We start from the raw sequence: 22,792 nt of genomic DNA on the forward strand, positions 1-22,792 counted from the left end.
GCCGTGCCGACATGCCCTTATATGTCAAAGGTCAGCAGGACACATGAGAGAAAGGGAGCGGGGGGGAGGGGTGAGGACAGGGTTTGTTAAAGGGACGGTACGCGGTAATGCCGCTGCTGCTCCCCCTGCCGGTCACACAGCTGATTAACTAACGGACAGAAGACACGCTGGTCACACACAAACATTTATTAACTCAGCCGATGTCACATGACCACAGGTGTCACTTCACACAGGAAATAAACTCTAAAACCAAGCGTTATTTACATCATCACGTGACCAGTAATCAGACATCTGCTCATCTTGGAGAAAAATCCAGAAGCTCCGCCTATCTCACTATCCAACAGCCAATCAGAGTCTGATCAAAGGTGGGAGCCATAGTGAAGATGTGGTGGTTAATATCTGAGCCGTCTGACATCTGCAGGGATCCTCAGAGACAGATGTGACCTTTGACCTCTCATAGCCCATTCACAGTCTCAGGATGTCTTCAGATGTCAAACGGCTGCTTTCAGAGTGAAACGTGTTTGCTGATCACTGCAGAGACGCATCGTGCACTGCAGTGATGCATTTCCTGTCTGATTCCACCCTCAGGTGTAGGTGTCTCCATATCTGCGATGTCCATCACCAATCAGCTGCGTCTTCTCACTGGAGTTGGACGGCTGGTGGACAATCGGCACGTCCATGTCTGGAGACAAATAAAATATCATAATTCGGTCAGGAGGCGAGATGCAGCTCAACTCAGGCTAAACCCAGCGGCCGGACAGTAAACAACACGAAAACCCACGACTACACAACTAATGAAAAATAACAAAAAAACTGCAATGAACACCAAAACGTCTGAAAAGACGGGTGTCTCACCATTTTCTGGATTATTGCGTATCTCCTCCTCTAGGTCATCGGGGGAGACATAATCTGGCTCCGCCCCCTCGCCGCTGGGAGTTGGCCGGAGTTTTCCGCAGCAGCAGTTGCAGCAGCAGCAGAGGCAGCAGCCACAGTAACATCCGGTCAGGATCCCGCAGAGCAGAAACAGACCCTGGAACAGGACCATGTCACTTCACGTCACCTAAGCCCCGCCCCAACACACACAGCCACAGTAAACCCCGCTCCCACCTAAGCCCCGCCCCAACACGCACAGCCACAGTAAACCCCGCTCCCACCTAAGCCCCGCCCCAACACACACAGCCACAGTAAACCCCGCTCCCACCTAAGCCCCGCCCCAACACGCACAGCCACAGTAAACCCAGCTCCCACCTAAGCCCCGCCCCAACACGCACAGCCACAGTAAACCCCGCTCCCACCTAAGCCCCGCCCCAACACGCACAGCCACAGTAAACCCAGCTCCCACCTAAGCCCCGCCCCAACACGCACAGCCACAGTAAACCCAGCTCCCACCTAAGCCCCGCCCCAACACGCACAGCCACAGTAAACCCCGCTCCCACCTAAGCCCCGCCCCAACACACACAGCCACAGTAAACCCCGCTCCCACCTAAGCCCCGCCCCAACACGCACAGCCACAGTAAACCCAGCTCCCACCTAAGCCCCGCCCCAACACTCACAGCCACAGTAAACCCCGCTCCCACCTAAGCCCCGCCCCAAAACGCACAGCCACAGTAACCCCGCTCCCACCTAAGCCCCGCCCCAACACACACAGCCACAGTAAACCCCGCTCCCACCTAAGCCCCGCCCCAACACACACAGCCACAGTAAACCCCGCTCCCACCTAAGCCCCGCCCCAACACACACAGCCACAGTAAACCCCGCTCCCACCTAAGCCCCGCCCCACCACGCACAGCCGCAGTAAACCCCGCTCCCACCTTGGCCCACCAGGTGGACAGCATGAAGTAGGTGTTAACGTTGTCCTCTCCAAACTGCTGGGCCACGTAGAGTCCCAGAGAGCCGTAGGAGTCGTAGATGTTCCTCTTGCTGAGGTCGGACAGGACGGCGTGGGCGCTGTTCAGTTCCTTAAACTTCTCCGCTGCATCCGGGTTATCCGGGTTTTTATCCGGGTGGAAGCGCAGTGCCAGCTTCCTGACAGCAGACACAGGTGTTAGTTTCACAGAAAGCCCCCTCACCGGAGGATTATGGGATGAGTGAGCTAGTTCATGGTTAAGGAGTTACTTAGATTCCTTTCCTCTAAACCATCTTGTCTCCTTTCCTCTGATCCATCCTGATTCCTTTCCTCTGATGCATCCTGACTCCTTTCCTCTGATGCATCCTGACTCCTTTCCTCTAAACCATCTTGTCTCCTTTCCTCTGATCCATCCTATCTCCTTTCCTCTAAACCATCTTGTCTCCTTTCCTCTGATGCATCCTGACTCCTTTCCTCTGATGCATCCTGACTCCTTTCCTCTAAACCATCTTGTCTCCTTTCCTCTGATCCATCCTGTCTCCTTTCCTCTAAACCATCTTGTCTCCTTTCCTCTGATGCATCCTGACTCCTTTCCTCTGATGCATCCTGACTCCTTTCCTCTGATCCATCCTGACTCCTTACCTCTGATCCATCCTGACTCCTTTCCTCTGATTCATCCTGACTCCTTTCCTCTGATCCAACCTGACTCCTTTCCTCTGATCCATCCTGTCTCCTTTCCTCTGATCCATCCTGACTCCTTTCCACTGATTCATCCTGACTCCTTTCCTCTGATCCAACCTGACTCCTTTCCTCTGATCCATCCTGACTCCTTTCTTCTGATCCATCCTGACTCCTTTCCTCTGATCCATCCTGTCTCCATTCCTCTGATCCATCCTGTCTCCTTTCCTCTGATCCATCCTGACTCCTTTCCTCTGATCCAACCTGATTCCTTTCCTCTGATCCATCCTGACTCCTTTCCTCTAAACCATCCTGTCTCCTTTCCTCTGATCCAACCTGACTCCTTTCCTCTGATCCATCCTGTCTCCTTTCCTCTGATCCATCCTGTCTACTTTCCTCTGATCCATTCTGACTCCTTTCCTCTGATCCATCCTGTCTCCTTTCCTCTGATCCATCCTGACTCCTTTCCTCTGATCCATCCAGTCTCTGAACCCACATAAAGAGTTTATTCTATCAGCCAGTATTTTATCCCAGAGATAGATCCAGTAGATCAGTGGACCACTAAAACCAGTTGATCAGTGGACCACTAAAACCAGTAGATCAGTGGACCACTGGACCACCGAAACCAGTAGATCAGTGGACCACTAAAACCAGCAGATCAGTGGACCACTAAAACCAGCATATCAGTGGACCACTGGACCACCAAAACAAGTAGATCAGTGGACCAGGAAAACCAGTAGATCAGTGGACCACTGGATCCACCAAAACCAGTAGATCGGTGGACCACTAAAACCAGTAGATCAGTGGACCACTGGACCACCAAAACCAGTAGATCAGTGGACCACAAAAACCAGTAGATCAGTGGCCCACCAAAACCAGTAGATCAGTGGACCACCAAAACCAGTAGATCAGTGGACCACTAAAACCAGTACATCAGTGGACCACTAAAACCAGTAGATCAGTGAACCACCAAAACCAGTAGATCAGTAGGCCACTAAAACCAGTAGATCAGTGGACCACCAAAACCAGTAGATCAGTAGGCCACTAAAACCAGTAGATCAGTGAACCACCAAAACCAGTAGATCAGTAGGCCACTAAAACCAGTAGATCAGTGGACCACCAAAACCAGTAGATCAGTGGACCACCAAAACCAGTAGATCAGTGGACCACCAAAACCAGTAGATCAGTGGACCACCAAAACCAGTAGATCAGTGGACCACTGGACCACCAAAACCAGTAGATCAGTGGACCACTAAAACCAGCAGATCAGTGGACCACTGGACCACCAAAACCAGTAGATCAGTGGACCAATGGACCACCAAAACCAGTAGATCAGTGGACCACCAAAACCAGTAGATCAGTGGACCACCGAAACCAGTAGATTATTGGACCACCAAAACCAGTAGATCAGTGGACCACTAAAACCAGCAGATCAGTGGACCACTGGACCACCAAAACCAGTAGATCAGTGGACCACCAAAACCAGCAGATCAGTGGACCACTGGACCACCAAAACCAGTAGATCAGTGGACCACTAAAACCAGCAGATCAGTGGACCACTGGACCACCAAAACCAGTAGATCAGTGGACCACTAAAACCAGCAGATCAGTGGACCACTGGACCACCAAAACCAGTAGATCAGTGGACCAATGGACCACCAAAACCAGTAGATCAGTGGACCACTGGACCACCAAAACCAGTAGATCATTGGACCACTAAAACCAGAATAGAATAGAAGAGAATAGAACCAGTAGATCAGTGGACCACCAAAACCAGTAGATCAGTGGACCACTAAAACCAGTAGATCAGTGGACCAGCAAAACCAGTAGATCAGTGGACCAACAAAACCAGTAGATCAGTGGACCACTAAAACCAGTAGATCAGTGGACCACTAAAACTAGTAGATCAGTGGACCACCAAAATCAGTAGATCAGTGGACCACCAAAACCAGTAGATCAGTGGACCACTGGACCACCAAAACCAGTAGATCAGTGGACCACCAAAACCAGTAGATCAATGGACCAGCAAAACCAGTAGATCAGTGGACCACCAAAACCAGTAGATCAGTGGACCAGCAAAACCAGTAGATCAGTGGACCACCAAAACCAGTAGATCAGTGGACCACTGGACCACCAAAACCAGTAGATCAGTGGACCACTGGACCACCAAAACCAGTAGATCAGTGGACCACCAAAACCAGTAGATCAGTGGACCAGTGGATTCCAACTTCCAGATGCACTCATGCAGCAGTTTTTTTTCCCATGATGCATCTCTCTCCTCAGCCGCAGTCTTTTGTTTTTCCCAGAATTCCTCTTGGTATTCCTCGTGTGCTGCTATGAGAACCTCTCTGGGGGGAATTACCTGGCAGCTTTTAGTATGCGGTTGCCATGGTGACGATGTGTTTTTTATTGTGGCCCCTACCTCTGGATAAAGATAATCAGTGTTGATGGACCTGGTTTCCAGACCGGCCCTGGACTCGGTGTCTGTGTGAAGAATCTGAAAGTGACCTGCATCAGGTGAGTGGGCGGGGCGTCAGCTCACCTGTAGGATTTCTTGATGTCGTCATGGCTGCAGCCTTTCTCGAGGCCCAGGATCTGATACAGAGACTCCCCAGAGGTGGACAGAGAACGTTGCTTCTCCTCAGACATCCTGACACCATTACCTGTCCAGGTAAACCCACAGGAGGCTGGACACGAAAATAACAGAGAAGATTTAACAGAGAAGATATAAACTGTTTTAATCTAATAAAGTAACTGTAATCTATAATGTGTCCGGCCTTCATCTCCGAGGCAGAAGAAGAACTTGTTCCATCGCTCTGACTTAATAAATGTGACTTCAGTTTGTCTGATGAGGGGAGTCATATTATGACATAATGTCTCCTACGGCCGCGACTTTCTACGTGTACGTCCAGGCATCTCTGCTCACCGCACATCATTCCAACATCGTTGCAGTCCCACAGAAGAACTCACATTCAGAGGCAGAAAAGAGATGGCGAGAAACCAAGAAGAGAAAAGATAAATGTATGTTTGCATGGTTGGTAATGGATCACACCTGTTAGCTAGCTAACGTTAGTGTCACACCAGAGAAAATGAAATGATTCAAGCTAATGTTCTCGTGTTTGAATATGTTGATTTTAAGCATATATGAAATATTCTGCAGTGCTTTTTGAAATTAAAACAATGTTTTAGTTCCCAACGTTTGATAGTTTGACAGTTCAATCCAAACGTGGTGGCGTTTGTTAGCAACGTGTTTTTTACACCAATATTTTAACAGCTAACTTACAGTTTGACATGTTTGTACAAACTGTTGTATGCAGAGCATAAGGATGTGTTTGCGTAATTAAACATTATTTAACATCCACCACCTACTGGAGGAGCACTAATTCAGCCCAGAGCCAGTCCACCTCCGATTCAGATGAGGGAAAACTGTCATCATATACATTTCATTTGAAGTGAATTATCTCAGCAAGGCTAGCTTTAGCTGTTGTTTCATCCTCGGTCCACCTCCTCGCCTCATCCACTGTGCCCGCTGTCCTCTCTGTCTTTAGGAAGCTCCGCTGTACCTGGTAAGTTAATAACAAAACAACTTCTGTAATTGCTCGCTGTACTGGAGAGCATTCTGAGGTGAAGGTCCTAAAATATTGATTTAATTCCTCTGTAGGTCCATCAGCAGCGCCCCAGTAGACCCAGCTCAGAGGTTCTCTTTCCTCGCGGACCAGGGGCCTCCTTTCTACAGCTGGCATCCAAACAAAACCATCTGCACATATCATCCTGTAAATTATTTTTATAGTTAGTTTATAGTTGACTATATTTAAAGATAATATGCTCATAGTCCATGCTATAAATCACTAAGATACTCTCATAACATACCGTGTACATATTTAATTTCTTCTATCTGCACTTGCTGCTTTTGCACTTCTGGTTAGATGTTAAACTTCATTTCGTTGCCACGTACGTGTTCATGTGTAGTGACAATAAAGTTGAATCTAATCTAAAAACCAGTGTACGCCACTTCTGATCAGCTTTCGGGATTAATAAAAACCAGACTTGGTGGGAGGAGGTTCCTCCACGGCTGCTGTGATCCTGCTTGAGATGATGTGAAACGTTTGTTCAGAACCACGTTAGATAGCAAAGCTGCAGAAACGAATGAAGAAGCAGGTTCCATATAAACACATGAAGCTCCACCAGGAAAACGCATGAAGCTCCACCAGGAAAACGCATGAAGCTCCACCAGGAAAACGCATGAAGCTCCACCAGGAAAAAACACATGAAGCTCCACCAGGAAAAAACACATGAAGCTCCACCAGGAAAAAACGCATGAAGCTCCACCAGGAAAACGCATGAAGCTCCACCAGGAAAAAACACATGAAGCTCCACCAGGAAAAAACACATGAAGCTCCACCAGGAAAACGCATGAAGCTCCACCAGGAAAACACATGAAGCTCCACCAGGAAAAAACACATGAAGCTCCACCAGGAAAACACATGAAGCTCCACCAGGAAAACACATGAAGCTCCACCAGGAAAACACATGAAGCTCCACCAGGAAAACGCATGAAGCTCCACCAGGAAAACGCATGAAGCTCCACCAGGAAAAAACACATGAAGCTCCACCAGGAAAACGCATGAAGCTCCACCAGGAAAACGCATGAAGCTCCACCAGGAAAACACATGAAGCTCCACCAGGAAAAAACACATGAAGCTCCACCAGGAAAACGCATGAAGCTCCACCAGGAAAACGCATGAAGCTCCACCAGGAAAAAACGCATGAAGCTCCACCAGGGAAACGCATGAAGCTCCACCAGGAAAACGCATGAAGCTCCACCAGGAAAAAACACATGAAGCTCCACCAGGAAAAAACACATGAAGCTCCACCAGGAAAACACATGAAGCTCCACCAGGAAAACGCATATAGCTCCACCAGGAAAACGCATGAAGCTCCACCAGGAAAACGCATGAAGCTCCACCAGGAAAACGCATGAAGCTCCACCAGGAAAACACATGAAGCTCCACCAGGAAAAAACGCATGAAGCTCCACCAGGAAAAAACACATGAAGCTCCACCAGGAAAAAAACACATGAAGCTCCACCAGGAAAACGCATGAAGCTCCACCAGGAAAACGCATGAAGCTCCACCAGGAAAAAAACACATGAAGCTCCACCAGGAAAACACATGAAGCTCCACCAGGAAAACGCATGAAGCTCCACCAGGAAAACGCATGAAGCTCCACCAGGAAAACGCATGAAGCTCCACCAGGAAAAAACGCATGAAGCTCCACCAGGAAAACGCATGAAGCTCCACCAGGAAAAAACACATGAAGCTCCACCAGGAAAACACATGAAGCTCCACCAGGAAAACGCATGAAGCTCCACCAGGAAAACGCATGAAGCTCCACCAGGAAAACGCATGAAGCTCCACCAGGAAAACGCATGAAGCTCCACCAGGAAAAAACACATGAAGCTCCACCAGGAAAACGCATGAAGCTCCACCAGGAAAACGCATGAAGCTCCACCAGGAAAAAACACATGAAGCTCCACCAGGAAAACGCATGAAGCTCCACCAGGAAAACGCACGAAGCTCCACCAGGAAAACGCACGAAGCTCCACCAGGAAAACGCATGAAGCTCCACCAGAAAAAAAACACATGAAGCTCCACCAGGAAAACGCATGAAGCTCCACCAGGAAAACGCATGAAGCTCCACCAGAAAAACGCATGAAGCTCCACCAGGAAAACGCATGAAGCTCCACCAGGAAAACGCATGAAGCTCCACCAGGAAAAAACACATGAAGCTCCACCAGGAAAACGCATGAAGCTCCACCAGGAAAACGCACGAAGCTCCACCAGGAAAACGCACGAAGCTCCACCAGGAAAACGCATGAAGCTCCACCAGGAAAAAACACATGAAGCTCCACCAGGAAAACGCATGAAGCTCCACCAGGAAAACGCATGAAGCTCCACCAGGAAAAAACACATGAAGCTCCACCAGGAAAACGCATGAAGCTCCACCAGGAAAAACGCACGAAGCTCCACCAGGAAAACGCACGAAGCTCCACCAGGAAAACGCATGAAGCTCCACCAGAAAAAAACACATGAAGCTCCACCAGGAAAACGCATGAAGCTCCACCAGGAAAACGCATGAAGCTCCACCAGGAAAACGCATGAAGCTCCACCAGAAAAACGCATGAAGCTCCACCAGGAAAACGCATGAAGCTCCACCAGGAAAACGCATGAAGCTCCACCAGGAAAAAACACATGAAGCTCCACCAGGAAAACGCATGAAGCTCCACCAGGAAAACGCATGAAGCTCCACCAGGAAAAAAACACATGAAGCTCCACCAGGAAAACGCATGAAGCTCCACCAGGAAAACGCACGAAGCTCCACCAGGAAAACGCACGAAGCTCCACCAGGAAAACGCATGAAGCTCCACCAGAAAAAAACACATGAAGCTCCACCAGGAAAACGCATGAAGCTCCACCAGGAAAACGCATGAAGCTCCACCAGAAAAACGCATGAAGCTCCACCAGGAAAACGCATGAAGCTCCACCAGGAAAACGCATGAAGCTCCACCAGGAAAACGCATGAAGCTCCACCAGGAAAACGCATGAAGCTCCACCAGAAAAACGCATGAAGCTCCACCAGGAAAACGCATGAAGCTCCACCAGGAAAACGCATGAAGCTCCACCAGGAAAAAACACATGAAGCTCCACCAGGAAAACGCATGAAGCTCCACCAGGAAAACGCACGAAGCTCCACCAGGAAAACGCACGAAGCTCCACCAGGAAAACGCATGAAGCTCTACCAGAAAAAAACACATGAAGCTCCACCAGGAAAACGCATGAAGCTCCACCAGGAAAACGCATGAAGCTCCACCAGGAAAACGCATGAAGCTCCACCAGAAAAACGCATGAAGCTCCACCAGGAAAACACATGAAGCTCCACCAGGAAAACGTGTTCTGTCATCGTGGAGCAAAACTTCCGTTCAGGCTGAATAAGGCGACGTTCTGCTGCAGCAGGTTCCACACATCAATAATCATTACTATTACATAACATGGTCGCCATGGAAACGTGCTGTCAGTCAGGCTACAGTCAGGTGTTTCCACCTGTAGCTGCTCAGAACATCGATGGTTGGATATAAAACGTAAAGACGTACAACGGCTGATCTGGATCTGCTGGACCACATGGAGCTAGACGCCACAGAGACCAGGTTTCAGAGACCAGCAAGACTTACTGCCTGGCTAAGGAACCGGTTTTGGCTGCCGTGTGTGGTGGTCTTTGATCTCGGAGCCAGGTGGATGTAGAAGCCGGTCGGTCTGGTCCATCGTGACTCATTCATTCTAAGACCCAGCAGAGCGGGACCAGACTGAAGGCTGGAGGTCTAGAAGTGATGCAACGCTTAGAAACACGTAGAGGAGTTTTTATTTCCCCACATAGGTTTTTAGTGGCGTCCCAGTTTCCCTCCAGACTTTATCTCCTGCAGCTCCTTGTCCACCTGGTTAAAAGCGGAGCTGGTTCCCTCTGCACCTGCAGGACTTCCTCAGAGGACACGGCTGCTGGGTGGAGTCTCTGGCCTCAACCTCTCCTCCCTCAGCTGCAACCCTGCCCACACAGCTGAAGCCCCGCCCACCCAGCTGGAACACCAGGAACTAGACAGAAATATTATTTAACACTAAATAAACTGCTACCAGTCTCAGATGTATCTGTACATGTTCATTTTCTAGAGGAATAAATGATTCTCCTCTCTGGCGTCTTCCCTCTGACATGACGTTGACAGCATCTCCACCTGCTGCCTCCTCCACCTTCCTGACCTGGTGATGACCACGCCGTCCCCAACAGATAAAACCTGTTCTAGTTTTAGAACCTGGTCCATCAGGAGCTCACATTCTGGAGAAATCCTCTTCTTCCCTCTTTTTCCTCCTTAGCCGTCATGGAAACAATGTGATGAATATTTATTACAGGCGTCAACCCGACCTTTTATAGCCTCCATGTGGGCGGGGCAAGGCACTCTCTCACCTGCGCCACTTTCGATTTGATTCTGATCTATGAACGGAAACAGGTGTGGGATGTGAATGAGCACTCTTTTATAAATCTGGAAGTTTTTGTGCACCACCTGTAGGGGGCTTTGCAATGATCAGGTTTAGACGTGAGGCCCCTGGTATTTAGAGGGCCGCTGCCTATGAAGGACAGTTTGATTTTCCCAAGAAAACATGGTGGCTGAAGTTTCCACCACCATTATACATACAGGCACCTGGTAAACGGGGAAAAGGTGAAGCAGAGCTAGATTATGTATTCTGAAGCTAAAGATGCTTTTGCTGCAAATTATTCTTGAAAATGTCTACAAAACTGGCATCAGAGAGACAGCCAGACTGGGCCAACAGCGGTGCACTGCTGAAACAACAGTGACAGTCACTGCATTCACATGGTGAAATGGAAGCAAGTTGCCTTGAGTCTTTCAAAGGGGAAAGTATTGATGAGACAGAAACGGGCCTCTTAGAGGCAGAAAACATTGTTGGAGAGATGTTCTCACATGTTTAATCAGCATTATTCCGTCACTGACACATTACATATGACCAACAACGGGAACTTTCTAAAAGAAGTGGAACTGATCCCTACATTTGATCCTGTACTAAAAGATCACGTAAGACTCTTAGAGTTCTGTTGATGTTATACATCTCCAAGCATTCCATGATCCATGTGTGTGGCATTGAGTCATAGGCTTTCTTGTAATCAATCCAGGCAGTGCACAGATTGGTATTCCTGGTCCTGCAGTCCCGAGCGACTGTTCTATCTACCAGCAACTGGTGTTTTGCTCCTCTGGTATTTTTACCAAGGCCCTTCTGTGCTGTGTTTTTCATATCTGAGACTCTTTGTTGAACGTCTGCCACTGTGATGGTTACTGGTTCTTGTTCAGGGAGGTTGCTGTGGTCTGCTCTTAGATCCATCAGCCACAGTGCACCGCTGTTGTGTGATGCCTCCTTCTCCCATATGCTTTTCCAGTATTGTTCAGTCTCCAGCCTTGGTGGGTCTGCCCTGTTATTACCCTGCCACTAAGAGTACACTTTAGCTGGTTGAGTTGAGAACAGTCGGTTTAATCGCCTTGCTTCAGTTTCTCTCGTGTACCTCTTTAGGCAGGTGGCCAAGGCTTGGAGTCGTTGTTTGGCAGTTTCTAGTGCTTCAGGTATGGGCATCTGGCTGTACCTCCTGGGTACCTGTTTTTTCATTGCACCTTCCTGGAGCTCTGATAGTTGGCTCACTTCTCTCCAAGCTGCCTTGATTTTAGCCTCCAACCTCCTCTTCCAGGGTGGATATGTATCTTTATGGTTGCTCTTTGGTTGATAGCCAAGCACCTCAAGGATCACTGCTGCTGAGGTGTAGATCAGCTCATTGGTTTCAGTGAGGGTCCTTGTAGGAATCGTTCTCAAGGCTGCTTTCACATCTTTTCATATATATCTATATATCTATATATAGATATATATAGATATATAGATATATAGATAGATAGATATAAAGGGTGCAACAATACATGTATCTGTAATGAACCGTTAAATAAAGTGCATTGTCTGGTGGTATTTGAACTGCTTTGGTGAAAGTGAAACCAGGGAGGACCCCAGGTACAGGCTGTGCAAAGAGGCTTCTGAAACAATGCAGCACCTCACAGCAGGGTGAAAGATACTGGCAGGTAGAGAATATATGGAACACCATAACCAAGAAGTCAGCATAGTGTCCAGAAACATATGGACTGGAGACCCCTAGGTCACAATGGGAAACACCTCCCAAGGTGGTGGAGAATGAGAGGACTAAGATCTTGTTGGACTTCCAGATACAGACCGACAACATGGTGGGGGCAAACCAACCTGGAGATGAACCCAGCCCACCCAGGGAGATGGAAGGGTGGGGGAGGGAAGAGTTTTTTATATGGATACTTTAATACCCACAGTCACCAAACAGTAGGACAAAACCCAGTTTTCAAGCTACAGTCACAAAACCTTCTTGCAACTCTTCATACAAAACCTAACTCACCTCAAAACAGTTTAATTTTGCCTAAAATTGAACTATGTTGTCAAATCGTGCCTCGAGTCAATCAAGATTAAAAACACGACTGAGCAGTCACTAAACACTACATAGAAACATAGAAAACACAACGCTCAGGACATGAAGCTGTAGAAATAAATGTTTATTGTTCACTGTAGGGCTGCACAGTGGTGTGGTGGTTCAGCCTCACAGCAAGAAGGTTGCTGGTTCGAGCCTCAGATGGGGGAAGGTTTGAACCTGGAGGGGGGGGGAGCTTTCTGTGTGGAGTTTGCATGTTCTCCCCGTGTATGCGTGGGTTCTCTCGGGGTTCTCCGGCTTCCTCCCACCATCCAAAGACATGCATGTTAGGTTAATTGGTTATTCTAAATTTTCCCTAGGAGAATGTACGTGTGAATGGTTGTTTGGCTATCTGTGTTGGCCCTGCGATGGACTGGTGACCTGTCCAGGTGTATCTGCCTCTCACCTGTTAAAATGCTGGGATAGGCTCCAGCTCACCCACGACCCGTAATGGAATAAGCGGTCAAGATAATGAATGAATGAATGAATGTTCACTGTAGGCTACATGCATGTTGCAAAACAAATAACCTGCATTTAGCACTTGTATACAGTAAGCCTACACAGTAACATAGACTAAAAATAAAGAACATCAAATGAAAATGAATATATATATATATATATATATATATATATATATATTCATTCCCTCAAAAGCCAATGGTGAAATCAGTCTTTCAATCTTTTGCCACCTGTACTCGCTATTATGCAACACAGGTGCATCACAATGGCAAGTTGTGTATAAACACGTGAAAAGTGCTTTTGGTTTTGCTAAAAGAATGATTGATTCAATCAGTGGGTTCAGGTAACTGAGCATTTGGTTCAGACAACAGGGTTTAGTGATTTAGCAGTTGAGAAAAACTGTAATGCTGTAGTACGAGGGAGTTAAGATCATAGGTCAGGCAGAGAAGTTAACATAAACGCTCCCCTTGAGATTTGGTACCAATGAGTGAGAAATAAAATCATGGCTAAGATGAGAACCTGTGAATCAGACACCAACTAGCGAGGATGAGTCTACTAGCTGTCAATGCAGCAGTGACATCAGTGAAACCGGTAACATGAAAGGGAGTAAGGAGGCAGTATGGCAACAGAGAGGGAGGTAAGCCAGTTGTCAGAACTCCAGAAGGATGCAACCAGAAAAGGGGTACCCAAGTTACCCTTCAAACAACACAAGCTAACCCATCAAACAGTTAACAGACAATTATAAATGTGTAACAGATGATTATTAATGGGTGACAGACAGTTATAAATGGGTAAAAGATGGTAATAAACGGGTATCAGTCATTTATATACGGGGGACAGACTTTTATAAACAGTAGCAGACAGTTACAAACGGGAAACAGATGGTTATAAACGGGAAACAGATGGTTACAAACGGGAAACAGATGGTTATAAACTGGTAATAGATGGTTATAAACTGTAACAGATGGTTATAAACGGGTAAAAAACGGTTATAAACGGTAACAGACGGTTATAAACGGGTAATAGATGGTTATAAACGAGTATCAGACAGTTATAAATGGATAACAGTCGGTTACTCAGCCTTTCACAGAGCTTAACGCAACTCCTAAACACATCAGAGAAACCTGACTTTAAGGTGAGACACCTGCCTGTACATGATGATGTCACACAGGTGGCTTCAGTATTGATCCACCTAGGAAAGAAATGGAAGGTGAGCGTGATGGTCAGATAGTTGTTACCTGCCTGGTTCCTTGAGCGTCTCTGAACGTGGCGTCCCAGCTGGTGGTTAACGTGTTTGTGTCGGAGCTCAGAAGTTCTCTGACAGCCTTCATCAAACATTCAGCAGCTACTCGGCTCAGATGACCACCAGCTACCATGCCTGCTCGGGTTTCACAGGAAAGGAGGGGGGTTACCGTAGCAACCAGGTGAGTCAGGACAGAGACAGACAGGTCTCATACAAGCCCAATTATAAAAAATCAGAAAAAGCTGAATATTATAGCTGAGTATTTGACAACTAATCAGGTTAACAGGCAGCAGGTCAGTAATATGACTGGGTATAAAAGGAGCATTTCAGAGAGGCAGAGTCTCTCAGATGGAAAGATGGACAGAGCTTCACCAACCTGAGACACACTGGATTTAAAATTTGTGGAACAATTTCATAAAAATGTTCCTCAGACTTTGAAGATCCACCATCTGCAGTGTACAAAATCATCATTCAGAGAATCATGAGGAATCTCTGTGTGCATGGGACCAGGCTGGATGCTGGTGATCTTTTCCATTAAAAGCATGGACGACGTGTCCTGCAGACTAAAGAGGAGAGGGAGCATCCAGCTTGTTATCAGTGGACAGGTGAAAAGCTGCATCTCTGATGGGATGGGGCTGCATTAGTGCCTATGGTGTGGGCAGCTTCCACATCTGTGAAGCTCCATCAATGCTGAAAAGTACATGGAGGTTTTAGAGCAACATCTGCTCCCATCCAGACAACGTCTCTTTCAGGGAAGACCTTGCAGATTTCAGCAAGACGATGCTGAACCACATCCTGCATCCATCACAGCAGCATGGCTTCACAGGAGAAGAGTCATGCTGCTGAACTGGCCTGCCTGCAGTCCAGACCTTTCACCAGTACACAACATCTGGAGCATCATGGAAGCAGGAATCCAGCAACCAAGGTCCAGTATGTGGACCAGGGTCCAAGGTGGACCAGTTAGAGTCCACATATAGGTTCTAATCTCGGCTAAACTGGTCCTGACCAGTAAAACCAGCACAATAAGCTATAAAACGGTTTTAGAAGATTATCAAGATGTTTACATGTTATGAAGTTTCCTTTTAGAAATTCAGTATTTTTTAAATTTATGGAGAAAAAGTCAAATTTTAAGTATATTTTACCTCAGTTTATAATTTACATGTTTTATTTATGTATTAATACATGAATGATTAATGTAATATTTATTATGGAAATTGTATATATGTATATATATATATATATATATATATATATATATAGATAGATAGATAGATAGATAGATAGATAGATAGATAGATAGATAGATAGATAGATAGATAGATAGATAGATATAGTGTGTGTGTGTGTGTGTGTGTGTGTGTGTGTGGGTAGATATCTGAGTTCCCGGCTCCAGCGTGGGCCAGTTTACCTCATCTACTCAGAATCTCATTAATCTTTAATGGAAGCCATTTTGCAGGTGTTTTGCAGCTTTGGTGAACACGGCCTGGACACACTACCAGACTTCTCACCCTCCTCCTCCAGCCACATGTTTTCATTCAGAGAAAAGACAGAAAGAGAAGAAGTGGAATAATGAGAAGATGGTTCAGGTAGGTCCAGGCCTGCTTGGAAATATCTCCCTCTGTCTTCATTCTTATATCTTCTTCTACAAATCTGCTTCCAGGATATATTCTCTTCTAGAAACCTGTGGTCACATGGCAGTATTTCTAAAGGTGACTAACTAGGAAACTACTTGAAATTTGACTTCAACCTGGTGGAGAGAAACTGGTGATCCTGCATGCCACCCCTGATGTCATCACATCACCATGTCATGTTCAGATCTGGAGTTGTGGTAGAAATGAAGGACAGAGTCAAGTTCTGAGTAGGACTTTAATTTTACTGAGACACAGAACATGCCCCCCCCCCCCCCCCCAAATCTGCTTCCAGGATATATTCTCTTCTAGAAACCTGTGGTCACATGGCAGTATTTCTAAAGGTGACTAACTAGGAAACTACTTGAAATTTGACTTCAACCTGGTGGAGAGAAACTGGTGATCCTGCATGCCACCCCTGATGTCATCACATCACCATGTCATGTTCAGATCTGGAGTTGTGGTAGAAATGAAGGACAGAGTCAAGTTCTGAGTAGGACTTTAATTTTACTGAGACACAGAACATGCCCCCCCCCCCCCCCCCCCCCCCCCCAGTTCTACAGGAACCACAAAGGAGACTGGCTCAGAACCATCCAATCAGCATGCTGCGTTGGGTCACACGGGCATCTGCAGCTGTGAGTACTTGTCATGGACCTCCGTCTCCTCCAGGTGGGTTGTTGCATCATCAGCATCCAGCTGCAGGACCAGAGGACAGAGGTCAAACTGGGACTCTGGGACTGTTCAGAGTCCCCCCCCCCCCCCCCCCCCGGACTTGTGGGATTCTAGAACGCCACTGAGCATGTGCAGACACTATGCAGCCATAACAACTCAGACGTCATCTCTGAAAGAAGTGAATGTTTGATTGGTTGGAATAAAGTAGTCATGAAAGATCAGAGAACAGGGGAAGAAGATCAGAGGAAAAAAAGCAATGAGTCACAGTATAAATGCTGAGTCATCATTCACACAACCAATCATCTCTTTGCTTCCAGGAAGATTAAATCATATGACAAATAATAATAAGTTGATGATGTCATGCTGACATCACTGTGAAGCAGCGACTCACACTCTGTAGCTCTCTGTGGGAGAAGAGGCGGGGCAGCAGCAGCATCCTGATGGGGATGGTCAGCAGCAGCATGAAGGGGAACGCCAGCGCCGCCGCCGTTGCCATGACAATCCACAGCAGAGACAGACAGCTCAGCTGGACCAGAGTGAACAGGTGCATCCTCAGTGTCTGCACCTGTGGGATGACAGGTAAGACAGGAGTCACTGAGTCCCGTGGGACAGGTGGGACAGGAGATACTGAGATCGGTGAGACAGGTGATACTGAGACAGGTGGGACAGGTGATACTGAGACAGGTGGGACAGGTGATACTGAGTCAGGTGGGACAGGTGAGACAGGATATACTGAGAAGGGTGGGACAGGTGAGACAGGAGATTCTGAGTGAGGTGAGACAGGTGAGACAGGAGATACGGAGTCAGGTGGGACAGGTGAGACAGGCTATACTGAGACAGGTGAGACAGGTGGGACTGTGTGAATCAGTCTCTGTTCAGGTTTCCACAGACGGAGCGAAATCGGTGCTGCGTCATTACGTCATCTAAAATGCAAACTTAGCGCTGACTATACTTACATCGATTAGACGGTACAAACGTGATGACATTTATGTACGTTTTGGAATTTCCCTTCTGAATTAATGATGTATTTTTCTATTATTAGATGGTGTTGGGGTGGATTCTGATGCGGAGGCTGCCTGGTGTCTGGACACATCCATCGTGGTTCTGACTTTAGAAACGACTAAAAGGCCGGTAACAGAGGACCTCAGGGTCCGCGAGGGTTCATAATATAAAAAAAGGTTTGATAATTAAGAAGGTCCAAAACCATGAAGACATTAATAAACTACTAAAAGAAGCTTAAATCAGTCCTGAAATATACGAGGAGCCAATGCAGCGATTTTAGACCTGGTGTGATGTGTTCCTCTGGTCCTCATCAGAACTCTGCTGAGTTCTGGAGTAGCGGCAGGTTAGTGATAGACCACAGAGCAGGTAATCTATTCTACTAGAAATAAAAGCATCAGCACCTCTCTGAAAAGGACGACTCTGGTGAAGTTTTTAAGATGATAAAATTATGTTTTAAAAGACATTAACTGGCTCCAGGTCATTAGGAGATGCAGCGATGTAAAGCTGTGTATCATCAGCATAGCTGTGGAATCAACACTGTGGCTCCTGAGGACGTCCCCAAGAGGCAACATGGACACATTTAAAAGAAGTGGGCCTAGAACTGGTCCTTGGGAACCCCACACTGGATTTAATGAGTCTTTGAGGAGCAGGTTTCCATACTTACAAAAGATTTTCCATCTGTGAGATAAGAGTAAAACCATTTAAGAACAGTTCCTGAGAGGCCCACCAGACTTCGGAGTCTGTCTAATAAAACCTGGTGATCTGCTGTATCAAAGGCGGTGCTAAGATCCAGTAGAACCAGAACAGAAAGTTTCCATGCATCAAAGTTCCACCTGAGCTTTTTAACCATCTTTAAAAGGGCGTCTCTCTACTGTGGTTCTTCCTAAACCAGACTGATATTTCTTCCAAAATATTGTTTTTATCCAGAAATTAATTTAACTGATTAAAAACTCTTTCTGTGATTTTACTTAAAATTAGGAGGCTGGATGCAGGTCTGTAATTAATAGAAACAGTGGGATCTGAATTCCTCGTCTTCAGAAGGGGCCTCACCACCGCCGTTTTACAGGCAGATGGGAAGACGCCCGTCTGTAGGGAGCAGTTTACAAATTTAAAAGTTCACCTCAAAGAAACCATGAAATGTTTAAAAGTGATGTGGAAAATGGACAGAATATGTCAAACCAACAAGATCAGACTTTATATAAAGTTGTGACGTTGCCATACAGAGAATACTAACAACGATATGATGTGAATTAGAATAGTGCCTCCTCATGCCAATTGTTCCTCTTTGTAAACTTTTATTTACTTGTTTTTCTTTTTTTTATATATTTAAAAAAAAAAAAACTGTGAGAGAAGTGGATCTGTTTTCAAATTGTAGATTGCATTTCTTCAATAAAAAGTAAATATTAAAAAAAAACAAAAGTGATGTGGGAACGGGGTCTAAAAGGCAGGTTGTGGGTTTAGTTGGGAGAAAACTGGACCAGCATCTTTACATCAACCAGGACAAACTCTCCAGTGTTTCCTCGGGTAAAAGCGGAGCTTCAGGTCTGTTAAAAAAAAGAAAAAGAAAAAAGAGAGATAAAAGACTGGATTTAATAGCATTGATTTTATTTATGAAGTGGTCTGCATAGTCTGCACATGCAGCATCTTCTGAAGAAGATCCGGTCAAAGAAGACCATCCAGGAGCTTCTGGGGAGAATGCAGCCGGTGTGGAAGGCATCGAGGTCCGGTCGGCTTTAATGGAGTATTTTAACTGTGACCCTCCTCTTCCTCTGTGGGGGCGTGGCCTCTTCTCCGATCCCTCCTCATTCCTCATCCTCGGTGGGGGAGTGGCCTCTTCTCTGATACCTCCTCATCCTCGGTGGGGGAGTGGCCTTATCTCCGATCCCTCCTCATTCCTCATCCTCGGTGGGGGCGTGGCCTCTTCTCTGATCCCTCCTCTTCCTCTGTGGGGGCGTGGCCTCTTCTCCAATCCCTCCTCATTCCTCATCCTCGGTGGGGGCGTGTCCTCTTCTCTGATACCTCCTTATCCTCGGTGGGGGTGCGGCCTCATCTCCGATCCTTCCTCATTCCTCATCCTCGGTGGGGGCGTGTCCTCTTCTCTGATACCTCCTCATCCTCGGTGGGGGTGCGGCCTTATCTCCGATCCTTCCTCATTCCTCATCCTCGGTGGGGGTGCGGCCTTATCTCCGATCCTTCCTCATTCCTCATCCTCGGTGGGGGTGCGGCCTTATCTCCGATCCTTCCTCATTCCTCATCCTCGGTGGGGGTGCGGCCTTATCTCCGATCCCTCCTCATTCCTCATCCTCGGTGGGGGTGCGGCCTTATCTCCGATCCCTCCTCATTCCTCATCCTTGGTCCTTCCTTCTTTGGTTGTTGTTGTGATACATGCTGTTGTCGTTGTCTTGGTTTTTTTTTTAGGAACTCCTGATGATTGTCTGCTTAGTTTACCTGTAAAAGCTGAAGGAAATTCTCTGTTGTGTTTCTGTACAGGCGTAGCAGCTGCTTGTCTGCTGTTAGGTTGGATTGAAGCTCGTTGCTTCTGTCTGCTGGATCTTTGTCTCCTCTTTCTGTTTTTCTATGTATCTTTTTATTTCTCTTCATTATTCTCCTTTTTATTCCTGTCCCCTCCGGTCAGGTCCAGCAACATTACATAAATTCCATAATTCCACAATCAGATTATCAAGAGGAGCCTTTTACCCATAAAGCTCCTTTTGGTAAAGCAAATTAAAACAAATTTGTTCAGAACAAAACAGCAGCCAGACCAAAATAAATCACTTTCTTGTAGTCTCCATTATGGACAGCATGCCCTCCACCCCTCCAACCACTGAACTGTTGTTGTCCTGATGTTTTTCAGGGTTTGCAGCCAATGAGAGGTAAACTTTCTCCCCGTCCTCCTGCAGCTTCTCCTCTGTCTTCTCCAGGTATTCCAGCAGCTCTGCATCAGAGTCCCGTTTACCTGTTTCACAGCACAAAAACTAGTTAATATAAACATCACACAAACAAAAGTACAGGACATTACTACCAAGACTGAAGGTGTCTGTAATATTTGATAATTAATGAAACTTGGGTTTGGTTCAACAAATTTTATTGTCTTAACATGAGCAGAAGTAGCAGCACTGTACACATACACAGTGGCATAAAACATTTCCCCATTAATGTGTGACACAGTCTGCACGCGCCATCGACCACCATACACAGGATTCTCTTCTGCAGCGGCCATCAGACGGCCGGAGGCGGGACCAGCCGGGCAAGAATCGGTCGGATTGCCGAGCTGGTCACAGCGCCGGGATCCCATCAGCTGATAGACACGTCACGACACGTGTCGGATGACATTTTCTCAAGAAGACTGAAGCTCCAGTCGAAACATATCAAGCTAAAAAAAACACCTTAAAAAAACTGTCTGCTCAAAAGAATTCTTACAACTAAAACTGGAATAGCCAAAGCGAAGCTAGTCAAGCTACAAAGTAATCTTATTGTGTGTTCACCCCACAGTATATAACATGAGAGTTGTGCTTACATGGCCAAAAGGTAGGGAAAGCTTGGTTATTTATGGGACAACACAAGTCATGTGATATGTTTGTTTAGCTATTATGTCAGCAATTATTAGCGGATTAGCATGGCTAACAGAAGAGATCAGTTTAAAATGATTTACACTCGATCCATAATATTATCTAGAAAGTCCTACACTTCTTCTCTTCCTGTTTGCGACGAAGGCAGACGCTTTTTCTTCTCTCCCTCCCCACTCTGCCTGCTACATGTCCTGTCTTATCTGAGCCTCTCTCTGCATTTCTGTTCTAAACCTGAACCATCTTGAACCATGGATCTGATCAGCTGGTCTCTCAATGCAACTGACCAAATTTATTCTAACTGAAAAACGGGCGTAGGGGAGCCACTGGATACGTGATGGATTCCTGGGGGTGTGGAAGGTCATGTGTCTGTCGATTCTGTCTGTCGAGGATGCAGAGGACATCTATACATCTGGATTTATTTAATTGAATTGGAGTTGCCATGAGACCACTGAGAGACTTAAGGCAGACGAAACAGCTCTAGTCTGAACCAAAACAAATGCTGGTATCTTAATCTGGCTCCCTGTACTGGCCTTGGATGGCTGGTTATCAAGTTCCCCTGGAATGTTATGCAGATGGACGCCCTGCCCCATCGCCGCTGCACGGCTGCTGCTGCCTCAGTCTGCCTGATCCTGTTTGTTTATATGTTGTTGTTTACTCTTGGACGGGTTTGTACTGGAAAAAAATTTTGTTGCATCTGTTGCAATGACAATAAAGTTTCATTCATTCATTTATTCACTTACCAACTCAGTGATGTTCCTGGTTTCTAATGTGGACTTGTCCACCAGGTGCAGGAAGATGGACGTAGCTGTGGTGGAGCTCATCGTTAAATCATTTACTGGCTGGTCGACGGTTCTTTCGTAGCCTGCTGGAGCATCTCCTTCTGTAGGTGTCTGAAAGCAGCCTTTGTCCGATTGGCCGCATCCAGTTTGTGCTGAATTTCAGAGGACGACCACAATGCCAGTAAATACTGGGTCTCCTCTTTGGACCAGCTTTCTTTGTTTTAACAGTCTATGGGTCCTCTGGTTTGATAATGGCGGTTTAGTGTTTCAGCACTTTTCTGTTGGCCAGGAAGCTCCGCCCCCAACCGCTGACGCAACCTATGTGAAGCGGTTCTTAGATCTGGCTCAGCAAAGGTGCCAGCTTAGAACCAGGAGCCGGTGCTTGGGCGGGCTCTAGCTCTGAACCAGCACTGGAACCAGCTCAGCTGAAAAGGGGCTTTAGAGTCCCTTAAGAACTGGGTGGAACCAGTCTAGATCGAGGTCCAGGTCAAGCAGTCATGGTTAACTGGTTTGTTCAGAAGTCAGTGGGGCAGACACTAGACCAGATCAGTGGACCCTGGACTAGGTCAGCTGATATGTTCTAGGATTCTGGCCCCACCCTTCAGGACAGGTGTAGGGCAGTCCTGTGCTCACCTTCTGGACATAGACCTGGTCCGGGTGGTACTTTGCCGGCATCAGGAGCAGGATCAGCCGCTCCGTAAGCTGGATCCCGTTCAGGGACATGACACCCATGTAGAGGAAGATACCAAACAGGACTGCCAGGGGGATCTGACGCAGGACCTCCCCTATCACGATGGACAGACCTGACAGAGAAGAGACTGGGTCAGCAG

General features: G+C 46.8%; 2 protein-coding genes across 5 annotated transcripts in view; both read right to left on the reverse strand.

Annotated features, from left to right (window-relative positions):
• Window positions 1-158: 158 nt before the first annotated feature.
• dnajc5b (DnaJ (Hsp40) homolog, subfamily C, member 5 beta) lies at window positions 159-6,154 on the reverse strand. 2 transcript variants are annotated; one of them, XM_041991874.1, is made up of 6 exons: window positions 5,894-6,154; window positions 5,451-5,489; window positions 5,067-5,211; window positions 1,812-2,025; window positions 856-1,030; window positions 159-682 (listed from the first exon to the last, which is right to left on the reverse strand). In XM_041991874.1, exons 2-6 carry the CDS (start codon window positions 5,458-5,460, stop codon window positions 585-587), a joined length of 642 nt encoding a protein of 213 aa, XP_041847808.1. In that variant the 5' UTR covers window positions 5,461-5,489; window positions 5,894-6,154; the 3' UTR covers window positions 159-584. The 2 variants fall into 2 exon arrangements, with proteins under 2 accessions (XP_041847808.1, XP_041847810.1); XM_041991876.1 differs by lacking the exon at window positions 5,451-5,489 and having other exon boundaries at window positions 5,894-6,151.
• Window positions 6,155-16,462: 10,308 nt separating this feature from the next.
• slc4a2a (solute carrier family 4 member 2a) overlaps window positions 16,463-22,792 on the reverse strand; it is a 29,939-nt gene continuing 23,609 nt past the window's right edge. The window contains exons 20-22 of one of the 3 annotated variants that reach the window (XM_041991856.1): window positions 22,596-22,765; window positions 17,004-17,177; window positions 16,463-16,636 (exon numbers count right to left, since the gene is read on the reverse strand). In XM_041991856.1, the coding sequence (XP_041847790.1) occupies window positions 16,556-16,636; window positions 17,004-17,177; window positions 22,596-22,765 (425 nt within the window). In that variant the 3' untranslated portion in view covers window positions 16,463-16,555. The remainder of the gene's footprint in view (window positions 16,637-17,003; window positions 17,178-22,595; window positions 22,766-22,792) is intronic. The other 2 variants (XM_041991855.1, XM_041991858.1) reach the window with 2 other exon arrangements.

The sequence above is a fragment of the Melanotaenia boesemani genome, chromosome 8 (assembly GCF_017639745.1).
Source record: "Melanotaenia boesemani isolate fMelBoe1 chromosome 8, fMelBoe1.pri, whole genome shotgun sequence".
In the NCBI taxonomy this organism is placed as follows: domain Eukaryota; kingdom Metazoa; phylum Chordata; class Actinopteri; order Atheriniformes; family Melanotaeniidae; genus Melanotaenia; species Melanotaenia boesemani.

Bases quoted from the DNA above. Each gene is read 5' to 3' on its own strand.
- dnajc5b (XM_041991874.1), bottom strand. The intron at 2,026-5,066 runs GTGAGCTGACGC...GTCTGCTGTCAG, and splicing joins GACATCAAGAAATCCTACAG to GAAGCTGGCACTGCGCTTCC. The intron at 1,031-1,811 runs GTGGGAGCGGGG...GTCCTGTTCCAG, and splicing joins TGTCCACCTGGTGGGCCAAG to GGTCTGTTTCTGCTCTGCGG.